This window comes from Fundulus heteroclitus, unplaced genomic scaffold (genome assembly GCF_011125445.2).
Source record: "Fundulus heteroclitus isolate FHET01 unplaced genomic scaffold, MU-UCD_Fhet_4.1 scaffold_62, whole genome shotgun sequence".
Taxonomy (NCBI): domain Eukaryota; kingdom Metazoa; phylum Chordata; class Actinopteri; order Cyprinodontiformes; family Fundulidae; genus Fundulus; species Fundulus heteroclitus.
Window position 1 is genome coordinate 1,760,988 of NW_023397055.1, and position 27,174 is coordinate 1,788,161.

Below are 27,174 nucleotides of genomic sequence, written 5' to 3' on the forward strand. Positions count from 1 at the left end.
GAAAGCCACTGAAAGGTTGATGTGGGTCCACCTGGATGCATTCCGTGCAGGTTGTGTGGAGCACCAGTTCTCATGAAAACAGATGCACTGCACGTTTACTCCAACAGGAGGCACTATTGTTCATGTTTTCCGGGACTTTTGAGCTTCTCCAAGCTTCAAGCGTCAATGTCTTCTGGGAATCTGTTTAAACTTAGAGGCTCTTATATAAACAGGATCTTTAAGGCTCCCTCAGATGACATGCAGTGTTTTCTGATCTTCTCCAGGGAGCAGGAGGAACCTTGGTTGTGTTAATTATAAGGTTAACCAGAGAACCTCCTCCCTCAGCAGATTCTCCAGCACATGCAGCTCTGACTGTAAATCACAGGTTTCAGCCTCCACACTCTGAGCCGGGGCTCCATAAACTCAGGAATCTGTGGAGCTCCGTCCAGATGTTCTGGCTCCACAGCAGATGTTTGGCCATAAATCATCAGCGGCGACTCCTCCTGCCTCTGCAGGTGGAGGAGCACCTCCTCCTCCTTCATCACAGACCACCATCAGAAGTTATTAGTTTCATTTCAGAAACATTTCAATCAGATAATTACTAAAGCCCTGTTAATTTCATCATTTAAAAACCTGTCATGTCATGCAGTTTGTAACATTTATTAGTTGAAAGTTGAAATAAGCTTAAAATAAAACAATTAAGTTTATTACAAAAATGCCAAAGATAAGCTATAAACTCATGAGGACTGGAAATCTCAACAATCGAATAAATATTTATATCTAATCAAACTAATTAGATTAACAAAAAATATCCTTATTTATATGTTCAACATGAATCTATCTGGTAAAACTTGATTAAATGTAATCAAAATGTGACTTTATTACATCACCTTTATACTGCATTTATTTAACTCAAATTGTCTCTCTTACAGTCATTAAAATATTTGAACTATGATTATGACTAATTAGATAGAATGTAATAATAATATATTAATTTACTAATTTTGCAATAGAACAATCACCTTGTTTCTGGCGGCTTTGATACACAGCCAGATAATAAACAGTCACAATATTCTTTAACACATGGACTATAAAATAATTTTAAAAATGTAAACATTTTAAAATCTAATTAATAAAAATAAAATTTTATTATTTCCACATGGATTATTTTTTTAACAATGAAAATATTTAACTTTTAGGGAAAAGTGTAGTTCTTTAATACATTTATTTACATTTATATATTTAATTTTTATTAATTTATTGATTTGCTGAATTTTGGCATTCCATAAAAACAAAAAAATAAAATATGAATAAAATCGATTTGTTCATATTTACACAAATTTACTAATTTAAAGAAAATATCTGATTAGCAATTACAATCAAGAAAAACAGGTTTATTCATTAATAAAAATCAGGAAAAAAACAGCTTTTATTTACATAGAAATATTACAGTGAAATGTCATTTGTTAATCGTTTGTTGAATCGGTTCCACATGTTTAACAGTTTTACTGTATATTTATCTGACCTCCGGGTGAAGGTAATATGTTAATTAAACATTATTAATGTTGATTTCAATAATGTCTAATTAATTGAATTAATCTTCTGGGATCATTCGTGAACGCTGGACATTTTGCTCTTTTTTTAGTTTTGGTCGTTTTCTTGGGTAAAAACCTATAATTTACCCAATCTACTGTCAGGAAATTATTTGAATAAATAAAATGTATAAGTGGGAGCTCTAGCAGAGTCACTCTGATTTCTTTCATATTTCAGACGAGCCAACCGGTCCATCCGAACCAAAGCTGGCTGGGGTGTAAAATCAATACCATGGCATTAATTAGATTATAGACCAGAATTGCTTTTTATCATTTGCCATTTTGAAATATCAGGAGTAACAGGTGAATTAGTAACTACATGGGTCAGAACTGGTTTGCTTGGAGGTAGGTAAGAAATGCAGGCGGAGACAGAGAGGTGATCAAATGTGGTGCCAACAGGTGAAATGAGGCGGTTTACTCTGGGTTCAATGTCGGATAAGACAGTTGTCTCCCAGAACTTTAAGTGTTTCTGGAGTCCTCACCTCATCACATCTCTGATCCTCTGCATCCTCAGAGAAGCTGTGGCAGAAAGTTTTAGATCTCTTAAACCGATCTCAGTCTGGAAACTTCAGAGAAGATCTGAGCAGTCTATGAATCCAGTAAAGCTGGTTTAGGCTCTCAGGTTCCTGGTGGTTCCAGAGTTGGCAGATGATCCAGGAACATCAGCAAAGAAGCAGGACACTGGGACAAAGATGTGATTCTGACCTGAATCCTCATCCTAGATATTGCTTCAATCTAACGGGAATAATCCAACAAATCATTGTTGAGTCTACTCTGACCTTCTGTTGTGGGAGTTTTGGGTGGAATTCTAAGCAATAGTAACTGAGCTCCCATCTTTACTAATTAACGAGACGGTGGTATAACGTTCCAGCACTTTTATTGAGAAACAGAGCAGAGATTCACATAGTTGGAAAGTAATCGCACCCCACGGTTCCGCTGCAGTCTGCGTCTGCCCTGTCTCTGTCTGTGTCACTTTTCGGGCTTCCCCTAATACTGCACCGTGGCCTTCCCATGAGACAAAGCAAAGACAGTCTATCGTAAACAATCAGTATCCCTCAGCAGCTGCAGCATTTGGCCTTGCAATCAGAAAACAGTGGATCTTATACACAGACATCAGGTCTCCAGGCCTCCTCTGTCCGAGTGGTGTGAGGCCATAGTGACTTCAGAATAATAATTCTTATAACATTCCTCTCTTTTTTTTTTTTGATGATGGCGTCGTCAGCATCAAGACATAACAAGATGACCCACCACTTGAAAATGTGAACAAAACACAGAGGAACCATTTCTGTAAACTCGTAAAGTGGGACCCAAAGGGTTCCCGTGTTGGAACCGGGTAGTGCTGGAACTTTTAATACAGATCAACATGAATGCTTCATAGAGCTTTAACACACAAGATCAAAGGTTTAGCTTTCATCTACAATTTAGGATTCATCTAATTAAGTAAGGCCTGTTTTAGGTACCTATGCGCACATTATTTTAAAATTACATTAGACTATGGTAAGCTAAACCCTGTTCATTAACCAAGGTCGAATCCGTCTACTCTTCCCCACCCTGAATACCCTCCTACTCCTTTCTCCACTCACCCCTACGATGGACAATAATCCACCACTCCAAACTTACAACACCAGGAGCAAAGGCAGGAGAGGTTCAGTGCGGGCAGGGGAACCTCCAGAAAACGCTACCCCTAGGGGGCAGTAAAAACTGCAAGGCCCCCTCCCAGGGAGATCTGCTCTCGGCCAATCTGAGCCTGAAAACCCTGTATTGAATCTAAGTGTTATCATTACCAGCTAATATTAAAGGATCTTTAGAGCCAATCCGATCCTGGTTCTTCCTATATCAAATCAAAAGGTGCATAAACCATAGATCCTTGTGTGTCTGAAGCAAACAGTTTCCATTTTTTACCCCATAAAACCATATTGATCAACATGATGTAATATTAAAGTGTAGATCTCATAACACAAAAAAATCAAACATGTGAGTCAGTGGAACAGAGCAGTTAAACAAACAGCAACACAATATATGAGAAGAGTCCTAAACGTCAAGAACGCAAAGTTAAGAAAGCCTTCAGGCCATTCATGGCACAAGGCAGAAAATAATCTAATCGCGCTTAGGGTCTCTTCAGGCAACTCCTCCCGTTGAAGAATAAGGAATCAGAGTTCTCTGGCTTCTTCATCCCCAGTCCTCTTCTTGGTTCCCCCTCTCAGGCTGGATGATTGAGCAGGATGGTAATAAGCGTTCAGTTCTGGATGGGCACTGAGCATTTTATTTTGCATTTCTCTCTAATAAAACACTTTGTGAAGATGGTCTGCAGACACGAGTCCTTGTTCCCACTAGAGAACAGAAACAAGGTGTAATTAGTGTTCTTATCAAAACCCCTTTCATGTGTCATTTATTAAAACATCCTTCAAGCACTTTCACATTCAAGATATTTCTGTGCACAATTATTTAGCTCTCAGAATTCTGCAATTTAATTATTAATGAAAATAGTAATCTTTAAGTTCAAATGTATCTGCAGTAAATTCATAATAATTCTTAACAGAATGCTTTTAATGTGTGTCTTAACTGTTGTTGTCTGACAGTTGACGTTCTCTGCAACATAATTTCATCAACATATTCGTTTCATGACATTTCCCATTTATTTTAAAAAACCCAACTGAGAAAAATAAAGCCTTTCCATGTGAAAGCCTTTTCCCTCTCTCCCTCTTTTTTTTTTTTTTTTTTTTTAAAGAAAGCGAGGTGCTGTTCTGCACAGAAAAGACAAAATATTTATACCATGCTGTTACTGTTCAAGGATGCCAAGGTTCTACAACACAAAACAAAGCAGAGAGCAGGAGAGAACAGGAGTTTTTTGAAAACGCTCTAACATTGTAGAACAACTAAAGCTACTTAAGCAACTCCGAATTAGTTCCCAAATTAATCCTAAAATAAAGTAAACCTTACATTGTGTACATTGTGATTATTTATTTATTTATTTATCTTCTTAAACTGAGGATTAAGGACTTTTATTAAGAAGTTCTTGGGTGAACGCGTCTCTGCGTTCCTATTTGTCTAGGCCTCTGCAATCTGATCTATGATCTACGTATTCTGAGTGCCTGGTCAGGAAAGGTTAAGGTTCTCCGAAGCTTTCTGTTTTCAGCAACCCTGAAAACCCAGAACCCTTTACAGTCAGTGTCAGGTGTCAGGTGACCTGTGGGACCACCTCGTCGTCTCTCTGGTTCCACCAGCTGTGTCAAGTCCACAGCAGCTCATCCTGGGTGCCATGCCCCAGGGGTCTCCACACCCCCCTGTGTGGAACGTCTCTCATTGTAAGGATCTCACCTTATGTCCCGTTCAAAACAGGAGTTCCAATATGGGGTGTCTTTGCTGCTTTAATGTTCCTCAGAGAAAACCTTCATTCATTGATATCACCTTCAAGCTGTTACCCTTTTATCATCACAGCCCCCCAACCATCCTGACCAGATCCAAAATGTCCCCATAATTTAATCTAATTAAAATAATCTTACTTATTTTCTGTATGTAAGACGATAACCATTAAATTATCCTGATCTAAAAGCTGTCAGGTTAAAAGTTTGCTAAACTCAGTGTTGTGTTTTTTCCCTTAGGATGTTTAACTGGTTAATAAGACTATTGAGATATTTGTGTTCTAGTTGAAAGAAATTAAATCTCCATAAATATTGTAACCATTGTACCCTGGTGCTTTAATCCTAAATTTACCCATGTTAGTTAGTAGGATGTGTCATTATGCTAATTTTATTGCAACATTACCCATTTTAGCCAGTAAACCTTTTTTTTTCGTTTTATTGATGCCTGCCAGAGTAGCAGAAATCAGCTTACTCTTAAGATGTTTATTAAATGAAATGCTATTTAAAAGTTCAGATTACTCTACGTATATAGTGAAAACGAATTAATTAATTTATTTATTAAACTGTTGATATAATACCCACTTAATTAGGTTGCTCTATGATTCCATCAAGGTGCTTCATTAAAAATTTTCACCTTTACATAATCTTAATGTGTTTCATAATGTGTGTTTTGTTTTAATTGTGTACAACAAAATCTGAAGTGAAATGCATGAAGTCGTGTCTGCAGAACTCATCTGTGTTTGTTGTCGAAGGTTGTCCGATGCCTCAGTCATAGTCCTTCATTGTCCATTTTCAGTCCAATGTCTGAGATCAACAGCCAAACATTCTCCTTCCCTTCAACAGTCCATCCTCCAGTCCTCACGCCTGCAAACAGAATGAATTCTGCCAGCATTTTTTGCCAAAGAAAACGCTCCATAGGTTGAAAAGAAATTACAGCAAAACAGTCACAAACATTTTAACTACAGTGTTCCCTCTAACATGACAAACATAAAAGAAACAAAAGGATAAAAATAAATCAAACTTTGTCTCTGACAAAATAAAACTCAAAACTGGATCAAGCTGAAGTCAATGACATCACCTTTAGTCCTTGTCCCAAGGATCAGCCCCCATGGCACTGCGGCACTGTTTCTGCATTCTCTCGCATCTGAGAATGTCTAAAATGAGACTAAATCTCTATGTTAGCACAATCCTATCATATTGACCAGGTTTCTTTGCAAAGAAAAAGAAGCAGAAAGATAGAGCTGTTAATAGCAGAAAGCAACAAACATTTTTAAGACACCACCTTTCCTGCTGGAAGATCTGGCATAACTTGGTTAAAACTAAGTATAATTTAGTGTCCAAATCTGATTATAACTCCTTACCGCACTGCTATCACTATCTTTTCAGAGTCTTCTGTTGGCAGAAAAGGTGGCGTCTCCTTTAATCTGAAAGCAATAACTCAGAGAAAAACAAGAGTGTTAATAGCATGCAGTTAAAACCCTGGTCCCCTTAGTGTCCCTTTAACGTGATGTTTTCCCTTTTTTTCTCTGATCCTGGGAAGGTTTCTATTCTTCCCCTTTCCTTTGAAACTCTGTTCAAAACACCTCCAAAAGAAAGAAAACAAAAAAACGAAAGAAATGAACCAAAAAAACTTAAAACAAAATTGTTTTCCAAGGAGCACAATTATGTCTTTTCCAATATGACATAGGTTTTTGACTTATTACAAACCTTTTTGATATCCTTCTGGTCCTTTGACCATGTGTATTTGCTGTTAGTAATAATTTTATTCATATATACCTTTTCAATCTAAATTGGTCAAGGGTGAAACTTTAAAGCAATGATTGTTCCCTTTTAGTTTCTGAGCTTCTAGTGTTTCTCTATAAATGATAAGAGTTTCCCCCATAATTCAGCACATTGAGAAGGCTACCCAAAACAAACCATAGTTTAGAATTAGAATTTAACCCTTTAGAAGCTGGCTTTATTTTATTTTTCCCTCTGACATAGTTTTCGTGCCCCAGGCCAGAACACACAGACCCAGCCTCGCCATAAACATTCAGATGTTTAAATCATGGTCAGATTTGTTTATCATATCTATTGTCCTTCTCAGGTTATACTGTCCCTCTGAGGTTCGCCTCAGTTCAGCATAACTAATAACATCAGATGATTTCGTAACTGTTGACGCGTGTAACGTGGCCTTCTGATATTTTGACGCTTCTCAAAATTTCTCATTAGTTGCATTCAAATCCCAAGTAAAAAGAAATAAAATAAATGAATAGAAAACCCTTAGAAAAGCAATTCATATTTAGTTCCATACAGTTTGTTCAAAGCACAGTTTTCCCTCATCTATTTAAATCAAAAATCTTGTATATCTAAACTTCTTTCAACTGGACTGGTTTGTGATGAATCATTATTATAAGCAATGAGATCTCAGTAATTTTAAATTACTTTAGGGCTAAAAAACAAGTGATAGGATCTCAGCCTAAATTTGTAAAACAGTAAACTTAACAAGCTTATGTAACGCTTATTTCCAATTTCTAACAAAGCTGAAATATTTCCGTTCAAGCCATGTTAATCTCTCCGTGTATCAATTTAATTTGGTCCTGATATTTAATGTTAAAAAACAAACCTTGTTATTTAAATCTCTCTTTTACTGTACCTCTATTGTTAACATAGTCCATGCTTAAAATGTCATTTGAATTACGGAGCTGCAGTTCTCCCAAAACAAATGAACATTCTGAAACCATGAACATTACTTTTACCCCGAATTAATTCACACAGACGAACGTTTAGTTACATAGATACATACACACGTACAGTTACATACAAACGATGAAATTCAGACAGACAAACACGTGCAGGCCTGCTTTTTCACCATCTTAAATAGTTTTTCATAATTTTTAAACGCCAACGCCGAAAGATGTTTGTTGGAAAGTAATCGCACCCCACGGTTCCGCTGCAGTCTGCGTCTGCCCTGTCTCTGTCTGTGTCACTTTTCGGGCTTCCCCTAATACTGCACCGTGGCCTTCCCATGAGACAAAGCAAAGACAGTCTATCGTAAACAATCAGTATCCCTCAGCAGCTGCAGCATTTGGCCTTGCAATCAGAAAACAGTGGATCTTATACACAGACATCAGGTCTCCAGGCCTCCTCTGTCCGAGTGGTGTGAGGCCATAGTGACTTCAGAATAATAATTCTTATAACACCTTCCAAGCAGGTCCAGTTTTCTCCAGGGTGTCCATGTGGTGAGGAACATCTCAGGCAGGCTCTTCAGAACCAAGAAACATTTATCCAAATCTATTCCTAAAGTGGCTTCCTGTTACATTTATTGTCTTTCTTCTCACCTTTTATACCTTCAACATCTAAAGATAAATGATTGAAAAGGTGGTTAAAAAAGTTCAGTCTCTGTTTCGGGGGAAGCATTGGCTCTGTTGATGAAGATTTCTCTCAGTACCCTGGACAGAAGACCTGAAGGCGTCTGATGGGTTGAAGTGCTTTCACTCACCTGTAAACCTTTCCTTCTCAGCAGGTAAGGTCTCAGTCATTAGCTACCATGGTAACAGATCTATTGCTTTGCTTCAGGATAGCATATTCAATGAAGCCGTTGCTCTGGTTCTTGACCCGCCTTCGGGACAAAACCACACAACCTTCCTGTAAAGACCTGCTATAATGGCTAACAGCTGTTTCTGCTTGTTCCTGTGTCCATCTCTTCAGCACTTTCTGCTTTATTTCTAGAAAGCTGCTATATACATTTTTATTCAGTTGCTTGTTCTGATGAACTTCCCACGTTTATCAAAGTCTGCGCAGAGATCATCTAAAGAAAAGCGGCCAATCTAATTCTCTTCAGGAGCCCATCTCCATTCTGGGGTTCATCAGGGATCTATACTCGGACTGCTACTCTTTGTTTTGTACATGTTGCCCCTAGGGTCAATCCTTAGGAAGCATAACAGGCCATTTCAGTGTTTTGCTGACGACATTCAGACGTATATGCCAGTTATACTAAGCTGCAGTAATGTATTGCTTATCTATGTGATCTCAACACCAACCCACCTCTGAGAGCTCTCTGGTCCATCAGTCATGTTCTGCTCCATGTTCACAGACCAAAGTTAACACTAAGAGGAGATCGAGTGTTCAGGATACTTGACTTCTACATCAGAGGTTCCCAAAGAGGAGGTAAGGACACCCTGGAGGGCCATGAGAAGATTTGATACTGATGTCCTAAAACGATTTAGCATTTCCTTATTGGTGGAAGTTGACAAGATGCTCTACATTCTTCGTTTTTATTGCAGAGGAAATGCTGGACTTTTTTGGTAAGAGTTCTTACAAAAATCTAACTTTAGTCTCATAATTTCATGACTTAATTCTGATAATTCTCCAAAATGGAGTTACCAGTTTCTGCCACTGTTATATTGCGGGTCGCAGGCTGAAAAATTTGGAAACCCTTCTCTACGTGACTGCAGAGTTCAGAGAAGCATTTAAATGTCTTTTAAAAACTCTCCTCTTTTTCCTCACCTTTGGCTGAACATTTGAAGCTAAATGTGTTTTAGAAATCTTAATTCTTCTGTGTTTTATTCCTCTTAACTACAGTTTTATTCCAGTTATTTGATGATTGTTGGTGTGAACTTCCTGGTGTTTTTAACTGCGCCACATAAAAAATCTGACTTTGACAACAACTGTCTGGTTTTGTCAGCAACATGGAAAGATGTGAGGAGACGGAGGACCGCTCTGGTTTCCATCTTCATCAGATCTACTCAAACCAGCAGCAGTCTGAAGATCAGCTGCAGCAGAACGCTCCTTTAAACGAGTCCAGCTGGAGATCTCTGGTCAACTGATGATGATGTCATCGACACGCCCCCTGTCTCAGCGTGACATCATCAACTGCAATCTGGCCACGTCGTCCAGTCCTTCGCTCAGCTTTTATCAGCACCTGCACAAGTCGTCATAACAATCATCATCATCATCATCATCATCATTGTCATCATCAGTCACCATCATCGTCATCATCATCAGTTACCATCATCATCATCACCATCATCATCATCATTAATCATCATCATCATCATCATCATCATTGTCATCATCAGTCACCATCATCGTCATCATCATCAGTCACCATCATCATCATCATCATCATTATCATCATCGTCGTTGTCGCCGTCATCATCATCAGTCACCATCATCATCAGTCACCATCATCATCATCATCATCATCACCATCATCATCATCATTAATCATCATCATCATCATCATCATCATTGTCATCATCAGTCACCATCATCGTCATCATCATCATCATCATCATCAGTCACCATCATCATTATCAAAATCATCATCATCATCATCATCATCATCATCAGTCACCATCATCATCAGTCACCATCATCATTATCAAAATCATCATCATCATCATCATCATCATCAGTCACCATGATCATCATCAGTCACCATCATCACAATCATCATCATCATCAGTCACCATCATCATCAGTCACCATCATCATTATCAAAATCATCATCATCATCATCAGTCACCATCATCATCAGTCACCATCATCATTATCAAAATCATCATCATCATCATCATCATCATCATGATCATCATCAGTCACCATGATCATCATCAGTCACCATGATCATCATCAGTCACCATCATCATCAGTCACATCATCATCATCATCATCATCATCATCAGTCACCATCATCATCATCATCATCATCATCATCATCAGTCACCATCATCATCAGTTACCATCATCATCATCACCATCATCATCATCAAAATCATCATCATCATCATCATCATCAGTCACCATCATCATCAGTCACCATCATCATCATCATCAGTCACCATTATCATCATCATCATCATTATTAAAATCATCATCATCATCATCAAAATCATCATCAAAATCATCATCATCATCATCATCATCATCATCATCATCAGTCACCATCATCATCATCATCATCATCATTATAAAGATCTTCATCATTCTCATCATTACTATTATAGTCATCATTGTCCCCATTATCATACAACTTACCTTGTCCACAGAACGCGTCTCCAAGGTAACCTGTGTCTGTCTCCACCCGTGTCCCCCTGTCCTGCTCCAGAGGGAGGAGCCATACCTGAAAGAGCCAATCAGGAGCAAGCGTTCACCCAGCATGCTCCATCAGCAGCAGATTTGGTAGAGGTCGGAGGTTACAGCAGCTGCAGTACCTTTGGTCACGTCCTTTTTCACGGACGAACAGCTGCAGGACGCCCATGTGGTGACCCGTCAGCCAATGGGAGAAGGAGAAACACATTTCTCCCTGGTTCCGAAGAGGGACTATCCAGATGGCCAATCGAGCGCCTCGGATGCTCCTTTGCCCCGCCTTCAGTTCAGGGACAGACAGATGCCGCCCACCTGGGACATAAATTTAAATACACTGGATTTGACACGTCCCTAACCGCGTTATGCACCTGACTGTGCATGGTGTTTCAGTCTGGTGTTTGCACCGTGGTGTTACCTCTGGGACTGTCCACAGCCTCCCAGTGCAGATCTCCCTCTCTGTCAGATATCCAGTCACAGAGTCCGTGATCAAAGGTGCAGCGGAGCTCGCCGGCCTCTGCAAAGAAGAGAAAGATCTGTAGTTTAGCCCTTCTGTCCAGTGTCCACTGGTCTGAAATCTGAGAAAACAGACCTAAGGGTTTGGTCCAACCAAACAAAAACACCCATTAAATGTTTGCTGGTGTTTCTTCTCGTATTGGCCTAGAGCTAAAGTTTTGAACCATTATATTCCTAGGAATGACCAAGGTAGGACCTCCAGGGGTGACTAACTAGAGCCCTCAAGGGATGATGTCCTGCCTGTGTGAGATGTGATCCTGGGTCAAATGAGCTGCCTGGTATGTCTTTAAAGGTATACTATGCAACCGGGGTTGATTTTCCAGCGAGGCTCCCCCCAGAGGGCGAAAGTAAAAGTGCACTGTCGTAAAGATGCTCAGCTGTTCTGGTTTCTCCGTCAAGCCAGGCGCGGTTGTTTTGAGCTTAGCAGAAAGGCGAACGCAACGAAAAGTGGAAAAAACGGCAGTACAAACAATGACTAACACAGTGAAAGTATGAACATGCACAGAGAGAGAGAGAAACCATTCCAATGTTACTTACAATCACATCAGCAGAAACGCGAGGTCTGCGTCAGCCTTGCAGCCTTCTTTTTCTTTTAGTTCTCGCCATTCTGAAAAAGCTTGCCCGATGTTCACCCGTGTACGACTCCTCTCTCTGTCCAGAGCCCTTTTCCTCTTTCTTGCCTGCTTCAACATGGGCTTTCGCTGTTTTCTCGCTGGTTCCGCCATGATAACTGCACAAATATCGCCACTGCGCTAGCAACGAGCACACCTTTCATTGGGGACGTGTAGCAGTTCTCGCTGTAAAGCAAGACCGACTCTCGCGGTCTTGCACGAGACTTCTGAGCCTGTGAGTGCGGGCCGAGGGCTCCTGCAATTGCAAGTGCGGTATTTCCCCCACAGACCACCAGGGCGGCCGAGAAAACCTTTGTTCGACCTGAAATGACTCATTTAATCATCCAAAACGGTATGGAACACATTAATTAACTGAAAAATGTTGCATAGTATGCCTTTAAGACCTGCAGAGGCTGGAAAAGAGGAAGTCATGTGGTCCAGAGGTGTTGAAATGGGGAATCGTCTAAAACACGAAGAACCCCAGAGGTACTTTAGGAAAAGAGGTTGTTGCTTCTGCATCAACCCATCCTCTATTCTTTTGTTTTCTTTTGAACTCCTCAGAAATATGTTTTTCCTAGAGAATTTGTTGAAGGAAATCTTGTGTCGTACCCATTCTTCGGTACTTCTTGTAGATATGTGTAAAAACCTTAAAGTAATTATAATAATTATAGCAGTTAACTATTTGGTTTCATCCCATCCTGCAGGGAGGATGTTCTGTAACCCAGATTTATGGATTGTTTGTGATGCTCTCTCATCTCCACATGGTCTCTACAGGATTTGGACCGTTGAGGAAGGTTGAGCTGGCATTTAGTGAAACAGAGTGAACCATTTAAAACATCCTGGCATTTCAAAGCACTCTCAGAGGTTTCCCAGGACCTTTGGAAGAGAAGCAGGCCTCCTGACACCAGGGTTATAACAGGCAACAAATACTGAATGTCCAGCTTTTTTTTAACGTATTAGGACTGAACATTCTGATAGTAACATATCTGCAATATAATGTCCAGCTCCAGTTCCACCTTTTAGTAAATACGGTCGTTTAAAATGCTCTAATTTCAGTCTGGACTGTGTGTTTCCTGTAAGGTTGTTTCACCTGAAGCTGCTCCTCAGCTGTTTCTACTTTTGCACCTGTTTCTGTGGCGCCCCCTACTGGTGACTCTGCTCACAGCACAGGCTGCAGATGAATGATTTTCCAGCTCAAAGATTTTCTCCCCTAACATCAGTTTTCAAATGTTGGGTTCCCTCTCACCCATAGAGTTCTGCTGGGCTTTGATCAGATCGGCCGACACGTACCTGGGTCATCCCGGGCGTCCTCGGCCGTGTTTCCCAGCTCGATGTCGAACTCCCAGACGTGGTTGTGTCCGGGCTGCCGAGGTACTGAAGCACAAGAGCAAACATTCCCTATAAACCAGGGAGCCTGAAACAACCTAACACTGTATTTTAGATCAATATAACTTGTTAATCGTTCACTGCGCGTCTAGAGGCAACAAATCGCAGCAAACTGCTGATTGATTCCCTAATCAGCCTAAAAATGGCCGCCGTTTGTGCTCACTGTGAACATCTCCTCTCTGCCTCTGGGTCACATCCTTGTTGATCCTGTTGTTCAGCGTGGTCGTCAACAGGGAGGTGGTGGGCAGCATCGTGGTCGCCGTGGTAACCGCCTTGGTAACCACCGTGGTAACCGGCATGGTAGCCACCGTGGTAACCGCAGGCCCGGCCGTAGGCGTGTCCGGGGCCGCCTCAGGTGTTGTGGCCGCTGCAGTGGTTGCAGGGGTCGTTGTTACAGGTGGAGTGGTTGGGGATCTGGTCGTCATAGCAACAGTAGAGGGAGCCGTCGAGGTCGTCGCTATGACAGTGGTCGTCAAGGCGACAGTTGTTGGATACGCTGTAGATAAAAGCGTGGTGGGAATGGCAGTAGGAGGGGTGGTGGGTGTAGGTACGGTTGTAGGTACGACTGTAGTGGTTGTAGTGGTTGTAGGCGTGGTGGAGGTGGTGGCGGAGGTGGTGATGGGAGTTGTAGTTCTGGGTCTGGGTGGCTCTAAAGCCACTGTGAGGATCCCTGGAGGAGAAAGAAACACACCTGTCAGTGCGGATCACCGTATAGTTTATAGCTTATCTGTAACAATAAATAACTGTAACAAGAACTCGTCGTCCTGTTCTAATACTGATGAACTCTGACTGATGGTGGCTGGAATCGGCAACCCTAAAATCTGATAGTTCAGTAAAGTTCTTTAGTTTTGCTTTTCCCACTGTTGGTTCTAAGAAGAGCCGTTTCCAGACGGGATTAAAAGCAAACATTTAGTTCTGTAAAAGTTTGTTTGATAAATGTTCAGTAGAGGAATATGTAGATGTTAGGCACTGAGACAGATTAAAACCCAAAACTATGGTGGTGAATATATTTTTCTATCATATATCCTCACTGTGATGAATTTTATAAAACTGATAAATCTTCATACCTGAACCAAACATCTTTGCTGATAAGTACCAGACAGTGCAGCTAACAGCCATTAATGTGGTGTGGAAGGGTTGGCTCAGGTTTGGTCACCTTTGGTTCTGTTTGTTGGGTCCATTTGGTCCTGATTGTTTAGTTTAATCCTCTTATTTCTGTTTAGCTTTAAGTTACCGGTTCTGACTTCTCCAGTTTGTGTCCTCCCCCCTCTCAGCTGGTTCCTGTAGGTCCACCTTCTACCAGATCAGGAACGTCTCACCAGCAGACACCAATAAGGCATAACAATATGACTCCTAATAGTGTGTTATTCTCCATTTTTGTGCCTAAACAGCCCTTTTCTGTGGAGCAAAGGACTCCATTAAATCTCCTGAAGACCTTCTGTGGTTTCTGGCACCAACATGTCAGCAGCAGATCCTTTAAAATCTTTAAACAATGAGGAGGAGGAGCCACCATGGACAGGTCTTCATTGTCAAGCACATTATAATTAGGACATTCACATCAAACAGCTGTTTCTACTTCAGTTGTATACATAAATAGAGTGCTAAATTACTTATATAAGCATCCTATAATAGTTTACTGCCTAAATTACTCCATCTTTGCTTGTGCACATCTGAGTCATGGCGACTGCTCTTTTTCTTCGTATTCTTTCAGCTTTTCTCTTTCAGGCATCACCACAGTGAGTCATCTGTCTCCATTTGTCTCATCAAACCTGTTGCACTTTTAGACTCGTGTTTAAATCAGGCCCTCTTCCTCCATCATGTTTACGGACATCAGATGGACTCTTTCTAAATAAAACAGCAGCTCTGAGTTCCATCTGGGATCAGAATCAGAGATTTAGCTGAATAAATTTACTTTTCATTGATTTCTTTTCTTATGCAGCTCCCTGATCCAGTTTTGAGGCGGCAGAAATCAATCAGACCTAAAGAGGAGTTGGGATGGTCTCAGTGATGAGATGCTGTTACCTTTGCAGCTGCCGTCTTTACATCTGCACTTTGGAGAGGAAGGATTCAGAGAGCAGAACGGCCGAGTGTCTTTATCTGGTTGGACACAGAGAAACCATCACGGATCAGGTTAGTTTATGACATTATTGTATTCTGTATATCTGATAATAAATAAATAACTGATGTTTTAGATGTTATTCGTTATCCAACTTTAGAACTTTGGCAAATATTTACATTTTATCCAAAAGCAAATATCATACAAAAATGATTTCCTTTTCCTTAAATCATCCTGAGCTGCATCAGGTAAAGCTGCTATGACCTGATTGGTAATAAGGAAAACCAATTAAATAAGATGAATCTGAGGTTTCTCTTCTGGGCTGAGCTTCTACCACGACTTGTTTTTATACCTCCTTCTAAACAGAAAAGCCCGCGGATAAAACTACAAAAACTTTGTTCTGAAATGTTTCCAAATCAAAGATCTTCAACGTCTGACATGTTATTGTCCTTCAGTTTCCCTTCTGGATGAAGTTTAAGGGTAAAACTAAACCTGGATGATCTCTGAGCGATCAGAAATAGTTTATCTTCTAACGAACAAACATGTCTCTGGGCTGTTTGGTATATTTATTATTCTAATTAAAACTTAATTTGAGACGATTTAGTTGGTTCCTGTTTTGATTTTCCCTTTGAGATAAAATAACTGGGATCAGACGTTTGGCCCCCAGGGAACAAATCAGCAAATAACACAATGTGACACAGAAGCAGGAAGTTGAGGCTTTTATTCCCTGTTCACAAAAGACAGGACCCCAAACTGAAGTTCTGAGTTTAATTTTGATTTAAAAAGGTTCCTTAGAATGTGAAATCACCTGAGATTGATATAAAAGGGGCTCAAATAAGACACTTTAAGACCACAGTTGTCAAAATTTAACCTAAAGATGCTATACTCCCGTCAAATTCAAGTTGTTTACATATTTTGCAGAAATCTAGACCTTTGGGAAGGAGTTCTGTCTTTAAATAATGACAGAATGTTAAATAAATGATGACTTGTTTTATTAATTTACTTTTTAACAATATTGTCATTATTTCATTCAGTCATACAGTTAAAAAAAATAAATAAATGAAAACATGAGGCTCAGTTTTATCTGCCTGTGAAATGTGAATCCTTTGTTCTGCAAACTCTTTAAAAAAGCAGCAGTTTGAATCCCAGCGTGGACGGTGGAATAAGCTCTTCAAAGCAAATTTTTCTTGAAATTCTCTAGTTTGTTTTCTGCATCAGAGTTTAATGTTGATGAGATCTATTTTTCATAGCTGTGTTGGTCTCCTAAGTCCTAATAAATCTCTCCCATTAACGTCCTTACTTTAGCAAAAGATGACAAAAGCAAACTTTAATATTCTTAAATGATATTTCTGTGACAGATTTCAATAAAAGCTTCATTCAGTTCAACCATCAGGTCAAGAGGAGAAGTTGTGGGACGGAAACAAAGGAGAAACCAGCCAACATGGAGTCTTCCCAGGACAAAAGGCTGAATCCGACTGTTTTAAAAAGCATCTTTTTTTTTTTCAAACTTTAACATATTTCATCTGGATTGTATCTGATAGACCAACATAAGGTGAAGTGGGTCTAAAGGTGAAGTTTAAGGAAAATAATACATGATTTTTTACTTTTCTTAGCATCAAAACCCTGAAAGTTTTGCTGTTTCTTCTGTATTCATGTCACCAAGTCGTAGTTTTCAGAGATTTATCTGACGGCCTTGTCTCATCATCACTGCTTTGTGCTATTCTGCCACATTAAATCATAATTAAAGTTTATTTAGTGCAACAAGATGTGGAATAATTGATGGGATCAGTACTTTTACAGGGCTTTGCGTGGGTGAATGCAGAATAAGCCCTGCAGAACCAAACCACGGCCTGATCTGAGCCTCACCGATGCAGGCGTAGCGCCCGTTGATGTACACCAGCCTGAAGCCCAGGTGGCATTTGCAGAAGAAGCTCCCAAACGTGTTTACGCACTTCCTGCGATGAGGACACACCACGCCGCCCAGCGCACACTCGTCTATGTCTGCGGAGAGGCGAACACAGCCATGTTAGCTCAGCAGCAGCAGCGACCGACAACCAACCAGCGGAGAGTCTCAGACCGACCGACACAGGAGCGTCTGTCTGGGCCCAGGCGTAACCCCGGAGACGGACAGGTACACCGCACCTCGCCTTTCATCACCTCGCAGCCGTACTGACAGTTGGCATGGTAACAGGTCCGCACGTCTGGAAGACATACAACCGTAAACTCGGGGATCAGACACGTGAAGCTCTGTGAAAGCGGGAGGAGAAGCGACCGGCGAGGGTTTCTCACTCCTGCAGCTGCCGTCCGGCTGCAGGGCGTAGCCGTCCAGACAGTAACACTTGTAGCTGCCCGGCGTGTTCATGCAGCGGTGCTTACAGGGCCGAGGCTTCACCCCGCACTCGTTCAGGTCTGCAACACACACACAGGACAGAGGTCAGGGGTCAAACACTAACCTGAGAGCTCCTCTTCTTCTCTCTCTTCTCTCCTCACGTCAGTTTGTTGGATTAACCTCTGACCTCTGGCCCTGTTAGCTGCCAGGAGTGCCTGTGTCTACACGTATCGCTGTTGTTGTGGGGACTTAAACGTCCTAATGGAGGTAAAGGAAGGAGGGAAGACGCCTCTCAGTGCTTTAACTTACTGCACTGCAAAAATGGAACTAGAAATAAGTAAGATATTCTTTAAAATTAGTTTATTTGTCCTTGATTTGAGCAGGTAAATAAGATGATTTGCCAATGGAATAAGATTTTTGCACTTAAAATAGGAACAATTCATCCCCATCTGCTTATTTCAAGTGCAGGATGTCTTATTATCTTATTTTAGGGGTAGAAATACTTTACCTGACTCCGCCAGATGTATTTGCTCCGCATATCCATCTGGAAACCTTCCGTTGAAGTAATTTTGGGAAGGGGCGAAAATACTGGTTAGCTGATTGGCCTATGTTGGTGATAGACGGGCCAAATAAACCAATCAGATCAACGAAGCATATGACGTACTCAAAACATGCTTCGTTGTCGCTCGTAACAGAGCGACGACGAAAACACAACCACAAGCCAAGCTACTCTTGCTGCTGCAGGTAAAGGCTCGTTAGCTCAGCAAAGAAATACTCTGTAATTCCGATAAAACTTGCTCGATAGCCACGCTAACGCTAGTTTCATCGGCTGAAGCCGCCATGTTCTTTAGACTGAACTGTCGCGCTTCTTGTTGCGTCACACCTCAACCCGCCTCAAAGCCAACGCTGATTGGACGTTCGTTTGGTGAACGGCTCCAAATTTTCTTTAACGGAGAGTAGCCAGACTGATCTGCGAGTGAAACCTTGAAAGCTCGCGAGATCAGGATGGTCTCACGAGGCTAGGCAATACTCATTCCGTTGGCAGATAATCTTATTTACCTGCTCAAATCAAGGATTAAAACACTAACTTTAAGAACATTTCACTTATTTTTAGATCTGTTTTTGCAATGTGGCTCTTGGCAGCTTGTCGGGAAGATTAGGCTGATTAGGGGAAAGCGTCCCCTCACCAACATCAGCGTTTTATCAGACACTGCTGCTGTTCAAAGTCAGGATGTGAGTCACATTGAAGCCTCTAATCAGCAGATCGTCTGTGTTTTGAGTGTATCTGAGGGTGGAGTGTGTCAGAGCTGATGTAGGTTTGGAGGCGTTAGAGGGGTTGGGTGTCTGTGTGTGCTGGGGTGGTGGTGGTGGTGGTGGTGGTGGGGGGGGGGGGGGGGGGGAGGTAAGACACACCTTCACAGGTCAAAGAGGCATTTACAGGAATGCGTCTGTCTCCTCCTATGACGGGAAATCAAATCTCTCCGAGAGCCGCCAGCGCTTCCCAGCCAGCCGCAGGAGAACCGGTCTCGTCTTAAAACCCACATCTGGATCGGCTCAGTCCAGATGTCAGGAGGAGGTGGTGCTCCCCCCCCCCACGGCGGTCTGGACGCTTGTGCTTACCTTGGTTACAGGCCTTGCCGCTGTATCCCGGGTGACACTTGCATCTGTCCGGTCCGACGCAGTCTCCATGTTTACAGCCCTGCTGGCAGTCAGCTGCACGCACACACACACACACACACACACACACACACACACACACACACACACACACACACACACACACACACACACACACACACACACACACACATGGAGGGTGTTAATGTACAGGTGGCGGGTTAATCGTGTATGAACGTGTCAAAGCCACTGACTCTGGATCAGTTTTCAGTCCAGCATCTAGTCTCCATGGAGGCCGCTCTTGTTTTACACGTTTCTGCTCATTAACAGCAAAACCCAAACAGTTTTTAGAAAATCCTGCGGGCTCATTCCCGGGTTACCAGGCAGCCGCTGGCTTCACATAAATAACCCACCAGACAGCGTGTGGTTTATCTGGGTTCGTGTTGACAGACATTCTCTCTTGTTTCATCACGTCTATCTGCCACACAGTCAGACGTACTCAGAAGCTCTGCGGGGGGTCTGCACTGAACGGATTCCCCAGACTTTCTTCAGATTTTGGCATTTTCACTTATTTTAATTGCAGATTATAAATTTTTATACTTAGAGCTAGTGTTGCACAATATATCAAATTGCAGTTGTCAGTGTGTACAAGACTGCAATCACAAGATACCGTTAGGAAGCAATCGTTAGGAGGATACCGTATATCAGGTGTTATGAATTCACACTTTGCATGCTGGTAATAAATTGGGCCAGTTGGACAGATTCTAACTATCCTCACTGGACACACCTGGGGTTTATTTTTAAGGGTTCAAGCTGTGCAGTTCGTCATAATAACAAATTATTTTAATTGATATTGTTATTGCAACTTTACAATTTATGTTGCTGAACTTGTGCTGCCCTACTTAGAACATCACAACATGGTGTGCAAGTAAAGAAAAACCCAACAAAGCAGAAGAACTGCAACTGAAAACTGAGATTATCAGCCAACAGGTCTGTAGGAATCACCTGGTTGGAGCTAAAATCCTGTTTTCTGAGTGTCAAACTGTGTCTTCTCTAAGAGTTTCAACCCTAACCAAAGTGTGTAAATATAACTTTATAATCATGAGCTCCAAAAACTAAAACATTATGCAGACGACACTCAAATCTACTTGTGTAAAATAACATCACTTAACTTAAATCGATCTTTGTAAATTTGTCCTCAGATAATTTTTTGTAATTGTTAATAAAAGAAGAGGGCAGGTTCCTGTTTCCTTATTATCCAGGATAATAATTTGTCATCGGACCCAGAGGGTAACAAAACAGGTAAGGATTCATGTTCTGCTTTATTTTTCTCTGCTCAGTGCACGATTGACAAACCAGCGCCATACTGGCTCAGTCTGAGGCTGTAGCTGAAGCCATGAAGTGGGATGCTGAGGTCCAACTGACCCAGAAACAGAATAAAGAGGGGAGCGTGCGTACATCAGTGAGATCCAAAGCAGATATGATTTAATCTTTTACTGCAGGATACTAGTTATTGTTTGCCATTGAGGTTTTACCAACTGCTAAAGACTAAATCACATACAAACTCTTCATTCAATAAATAAATGTAACAAACATCGACTATAAAACAAAAACTTTTGCTGCAGGTTTCAGTAAAGACGTCCTATCTTGGAAGGAAAATAGAGGAATTAAAAGATTATCCCCATTTATGCATCAAAGTTTACATCCTGAACCTTTATCTGGTTTTTATTAAAGTAAAAAAGTGAAGCAAAGAACACGGTATTTGCTGATAGGTTAGAGTTTTCGGACATTAACATGAAAACTGGGATCATATCTCAGGCTTCACTGTCAACCTTTAAGCATCTTCACTGGATCTCCTCCAGATCACTGCAGTCCAGTGACCGCAGGCTACCAGAGGATCCTGAGCTCAGGCCGGTTCCAAAAAGATGATTGGACCTTTACAGCAGCAGGACCTCAGGTACTGAACTGAGTATCTGATCCGTCCTGCTTTTAATACAATCTTAATACACACCTGTGTTCATGAGCTCATAATTCAGTATGAATCAGAGTGTTATGGCTGTTAGCAGAGGTGTAAAAAAATATTCACATCTATTACTGAAGTAGAAGTATAGATACAGGGGTTTATAAATACTTCTGTAGAAGTAGAAGTATCGGCTCAAACTTTTTACTCAAGTAAAAGCATAAAAGTAGCAGCTTGAAAACTACGTAAGGTATTAATGTAAAAATTATTTAAGAAAAAAATGCAACTAAGAACAAAAGCTTAGACCTCCCGCACCACAGGGGCCTATAATGCACTAACCCCTCTGGTATGTCTGTATACAGTAGACAGTGTTATCAAAATGAAGGATTGATATAAGTGGTTCATCAAAGGATGAAAAAAAAGGAAAATAACGAATAATCCTAAAAATGCCGTTATTCTTCTACGTTTTGTCTTTTTTAAGTTTTTGTTGTGGCGTTTAGCAAACAACTTGGTGCAGTAAAGTCTCCAACCACAATCGATATCACTCTGTTCGGGTGGCGATATTTATCTGAATTTATTTATTTTTTGACAAGCCAGAGCGAAAGCAAGCGGAAATAAAATAGTAATAAAAGTAATAAAGTAATAAAAATAAATAAAGTAAAGAGACTATTTACAAAATGTAAGGAGCATAAAGTACAGAAAATTTAAGTAGAAGTAAAAAGTAGGCTAAAAAATGAATTACTCCAGTAAAGTTACTTGACACCTCTGACTGTTAGTTTCTGTTTAATGCTTGGAAATATCACGCCCAGCACTTACTGTAAATAACTTTATAAATAACAATTACCTGCCTAACTCACTACTGAGCAAATATAAAACTGTTTTTTTGCTACGCCGTCATGTTTAAACACAACTCTGGTTTATCTCCTCAGTTTAGGAACCTTTTTACGCCTGAATGGTTGATAAATCAGAGTGAAGTTGCCAAGCAGTCAAGATGGCCTGGGACTGGACTAAAGCTAAGGAGAAAAAAATGAAAATTATCTGAAAGTCCTTCAGAGATCCTACAGAACTGATGACCATGAAAACTTTGAGCCATTAAAGGAAACTCTGGCTGCTGGGAGAGAAACAAAGAATTTAGGGGGAGGATCCGGACGCTTCTAACCAGGGCTGTAAATCCTCAGAGTCTCATATTATGGTGTCATGTCGTCAGATTAAATGAGGAGAATAAAAGCCTGGCAGGGATCATGGGGGATGAGGACATTTACGGCATTCCTACTAAAAACCAGCAGACGTCAGAGTGTTATGGTGTTGTCCTCACGTTGACACCGTCCCCGGTCCATCCGTCTCCAGCCCCAGCAGCACTCCACGCTGTTACCGTAGCGACAGAGACCGTCGGACAGCACCGCCTGGTCGGTCCAGCTGCAGACACAGAGACAGCTAATCGTGAGCATGTTTGTGTTTCCTCATAGGGGCCGTGGCGTTCCTGCAGCTGGATTATTACGGCAGAGACAAACAGGCTGAGGTCGGTTCATTTCCTGTCTGTGACCAGCAGAGAGATTTCTGCAGGGAGATCTCTGCAGAGATGTCCCGTCCCGCTCGGCCGCAGGAAGCGCCGGGTGTTTGCTTAATGTCAGCTCTGCTAGTTGAGACCGGCAGAGGAGCATCCTGACATCTCCTGTTTCCCCCGGGCCTGTCCCGACATGAGTTATAGGAGCAGGAGACGAGGGGAGGGAGGGCGGCGTCGCTCCCTCCGCATACTTTCCATCCCTCTGTCACACTTCAGCAATTCCTCAACCTCTTACCCTCAGATTGTTTTGTTATTCCTCCTCTCGGCTTGGAGATCAGCTCTGACGGCGGTCTGCAGAAACATTCACACGGCCGTAACTTTTTCTTTCAATAAAACCACTAAATGATATCAGAAGGTTATCTAACAGACCCACACAGAGCAGTGCATCGTTTTGAAGGGGAAGGAAAAGGATGCATGGCCGTCTTTTTTTGTTCTGTGATAAAATCTGGTGAAAAGTTACGCACAAACACAGCTGCAAACCTACGAAGACGTGGACCTCCCTGTAAGCTGACAGGCTGGGAAAGGACAGCGGCCAAGAAAGACATGGAGGAGCTGCAGAGAGCCACCGCTCAGGTGGGCGAATCTGTCAACACGCCGTGATCCGGGCCTTTATGCAGGACTGACAGGTAGAAAGTCAACGTTGAAGACGTTCAGGTTTGCAGTTTTCAACGAGTCACATGGAAGAAGGTGGTCTGGTTAAATGAGATCACAACCAAACTATTTTGGTCCGCATGTAAACCACGGCGCCTGGCAGACAGGCAACATGGTGGTGGCAGCGTCATGCTGTGGGGGTTGAGCTGTCAGAATGGCCTAGTCAAAGTTTAGGCCTGGATTTAAATGAGAGTCTGTGGCGTGACATAGAGCCGACGTTCACAGACGTCCATTCTGACTGAACCTGAGCTTCTTGTTAAAGAGAAACTCACATAATTCAGATATTTAGTTAGAAATAATCATATTTGATTAAACTTCATAATCACGCACTACTTTGTGAGGATCTATCTGATAAAATCCCAGTAAGATATATTAAAGTTTGTGATTGTAAAAAACAAAAAGTGGAAAAAAATCAAGTATCCTTCATCTGTTGTTGATCTAGTCTACCATTTATAATCTTTTATAAACATAATGTTTCTAAACATTTTTTTTATGTTGGCAACAATATCAGACTAACATAATAAGACAAAAATGTCCTTTTTAACACTGCAAAGATGTAATTAATATCCTACACTCACTTTCATTAAGAGACTGTAGTTAAAATAATTCTATTTTAATAGAACTTGTCAAGATTCAAAGATTATTTATTGTCACCGTATGTTACCATTATGAAATTCCTTCTTGAACAGTTTGTCTAAGAGCACAGACAACAGACAATGAACAAAGGTTACAGTTTTTTCCCATTATAGCAAGCAACACATAAAAAAAAGATAACAAAGATCAAAAGTTTGTATCCGAGTCCGAGGGCTTTGAAATCATGATACATGGATTAGTTTTCCTTCATGAATCACAGATAAATAGGTAAAAAGGTGCTTTTTGTACAATTATTTGAGACTTCATTTACAGAAATGTGTATTTAGATAATCCTGAGAACAAAAATAGACAACAACGGTAAAATTATTTTAACAGATGATGGACTTTAACATAATAAGTCATAATAAGTATAATAAGTGAATCTTTTGAGCATATAAATGTGCTCAAATTATAAAACTTAATCCAGCCACTTAATCCAGAATAAGAATGACCCACCTGTTGTAGTCCAAGTTCTGTCCCTGGATCAGCATCCAGAACCAGGCCAGCAGAACCAGGATCAGCATCCTCCTTCCTGTGGTTACAGAGCTGGGAGGTTTTCCAAGCTTTACTCCTGTTTTCCCTGCAGCAGGATGATTTTATCAGGGTAAAACCAGCATGGTCCGGATTAAAGAAACGCCCCTGGAGGTCAGACGGGTTGGTTAAAGCTCCTCCACCGGGAAACTAACCCGGTTTAACCATCAAAACCGGTTAAAAAGCAGCAACATTCCCGCTGTTCTGGCCAACAAACTCTTACAGCTCCTCTCTGTCTGCTGAGCGCGAGCTGCAGCTAAGGGGAGCGCGCGCACACCGAGCACAGCGGCAGCGTGTCCTCGCGCTGGCTGTGATTGGTCGCTACCTGCAGTAGCGGTGAGAGTCGCGTGCCGGGGGGCTGGATTGAGGCAGAGGAAGAGGCGCGTTTGTGTTGGTTCCTCTGGGAGCGTGGACGCAGGTTACCGCGGTAAACAGGCGGTGGTTCTGGGTGAGAGGGACATGGAACCCGAACCCAGACCGGGAGGTACCGGGAGGTACCGGGAGGTACCGGGAGGTACCGGGAGGCCAGCCCCTGGTGTCATGTTCACACAGCCCCAGGCCTCAGAACCGCAGTCTGCTCTGTAATTATGTTCTAGTTAACCAGCACAGACCAGAACACTTGATCTATCCTTAGAGGTTCTGGTTATGGGATCTGGGCTTTCTTTGGTCTTTTAGTGGCTTCTACTCTGGGCTTTATGTGAGTCTTTTTTTTAAATATAGGTTTTACAAGACAACCCAGTTCATATTTAGAATAACTCTGTCCACACTTATCTTAAATCAACCCGTTTCACTCCACTAACCCAGAGTCAGAACTACATTCAGTTTAAGACTAAGTATAAAGTAAAACAACCAAAGGGATTGTGTCTTATCACGCTGCTTGGTAGTGTTGCTTTAAGGGATGTGTTTTGCAGAAAGCACGTGGTAACAGTGGGAAGGAACAACCCAGGTTTAACGGGAACGTTCTGCTGCAGAACCAGCCTCAGAGTGAGCGCCCCGATGCCGTGACCAGGTTGTGGTCGAGAAGATAGACGTGAGCGTTTTTATAGGAATAAAAACAGAAACAGAATATATGCACACACAAAGTCCAGGTATCCATTGTATCATTGTCGTGTTTTGTGAGTGAGATAGTAGTATTTGGTTTGTCCTACTGGAAAGATACTTTCAGGTGGACCAGTCATTCAGCACATGGTGTGTGATCTGACATGCCAGTGTGAACGCTGTGTGGCAAAGGTTACATCAGGTGTGCCTGCAGGTTGTTGGGCGTCAGTAACTCTATCGCCTCCTTTAGAGGGTAGTTAGGGTTAGGAGGGGGTCCTGTGGGTCTCGGTGCCCCCGGGCCTCTGGGGTCACTAATCCGGCCCATGATGTGTGTTCTCTGGATGAGTTGTAATGTATTACCTCTATATTTGTGAACTTCTGAGAAAACATCCCCATTTGCTATATTTTTTTATTAATATAGATGCTTCTAAGTGTTTTAGTAATTTGCTTCAAAAATCTCCCAAATATAGTAAAATAAAACCTATTTTCACTCCACGGGCATTCTGACATACTAGAACCTCAGTTCCCATGAGAAAAAATCAATAAAGAGGTATAAATATATTTAACTCCTGAACAAAGTTTGTGTCAAAGAATCCAAATATCTGTAATTTATGTGAAAGCTTTACATAATCGGTAGATTTCAGCCGTTCTTGTATTTCTAAACAGTTTATTCGACAGTTTTACTGCTCAGATATAAGAACAAGGCACCAAGGGGGGTGAGAGGGGCCAATGCCCCTTAATTTACTGACCCCTTATTAGCCCCTATAGCCAGACGTTTACACGTATTTATATTTATATTTTAAGACAGGGAAGGACAAGACTCAGTTAACCTCCCATATCTAGTTATTAGTTGTCATTTCTGTCCCTCCTGGTCCACCACTTTCACATCCCCATTCCTCACCGCTGGTCCAGCTGAACCATGTGTGAAAACAACATGATAAACCTGCTGGTTTCTACTCTGTATCATCACTTCCTGTTTGGGTGTTCCAGGTTGTCAGCAACCCCCAACCAGCCAACTCAATGAGAAAATAGCCTTTTTAGTTGTTTAAGACCTTTAAGAATAATGTTATTGTTCCTTTTTCTCAGCTTAAGGCCATCTAGAATAAATAATCTGAGGGTTGGCTCAGGACTGCTGCACACTGTTGCTTAGAAGATGTGAAAAGCAGCCATAGAAAACATCCTCTGGGCTCCTGCTGTTATGTACGTAAACTCTTCTAGAGCTAGAAATCATCTTCATTTCATATAATATTATTTTTTTGTTTATGTCAACTTTTATTGGA

The 27,174-nt window shown here is 41.4% G+C and overlaps 1 protein-coding gene across 1 annotated transcript; it reads right to left on the reverse strand.

Moving 5' to 3' along the window:
* Positions 1-1,356: 1,356 nt before the first annotated feature.
* Positions 1,357-25,269, reverse strand: LOC105922124 (nephronectin). Its single transcript, XM_036133428.1, has 14 exons — positions 24,782-25,269; positions 22,793-22,893; positions 19,521-19,613; positions 17,861-17,980; positions 17,653-17,772; positions 17,438-17,572; positions 15,538-15,612; positions 13,679-14,185; positions 13,420-13,503; positions 11,421-11,519; positions 11,131-11,317; positions 10,955-11,039; positions 8,116-9,836; positions 1,357-2,350 (listed from the first exon to the last, which is right to left on the reverse strand). The coding sequence occupies exons 1-13, from the start codon at positions 24,847-24,849 to the stop codon at positions 9,750-9,752; spliced, it is 1,761 nt and encodes a 586-aa protein (XP_035989321.1). The 5' UTR covers positions 24,850-25,269; the 3' UTR covers positions 1,357-2,350; positions 8,116-9,749.
* Positions 25,270-27,174: the final 1,905 nt, after the last annotated feature.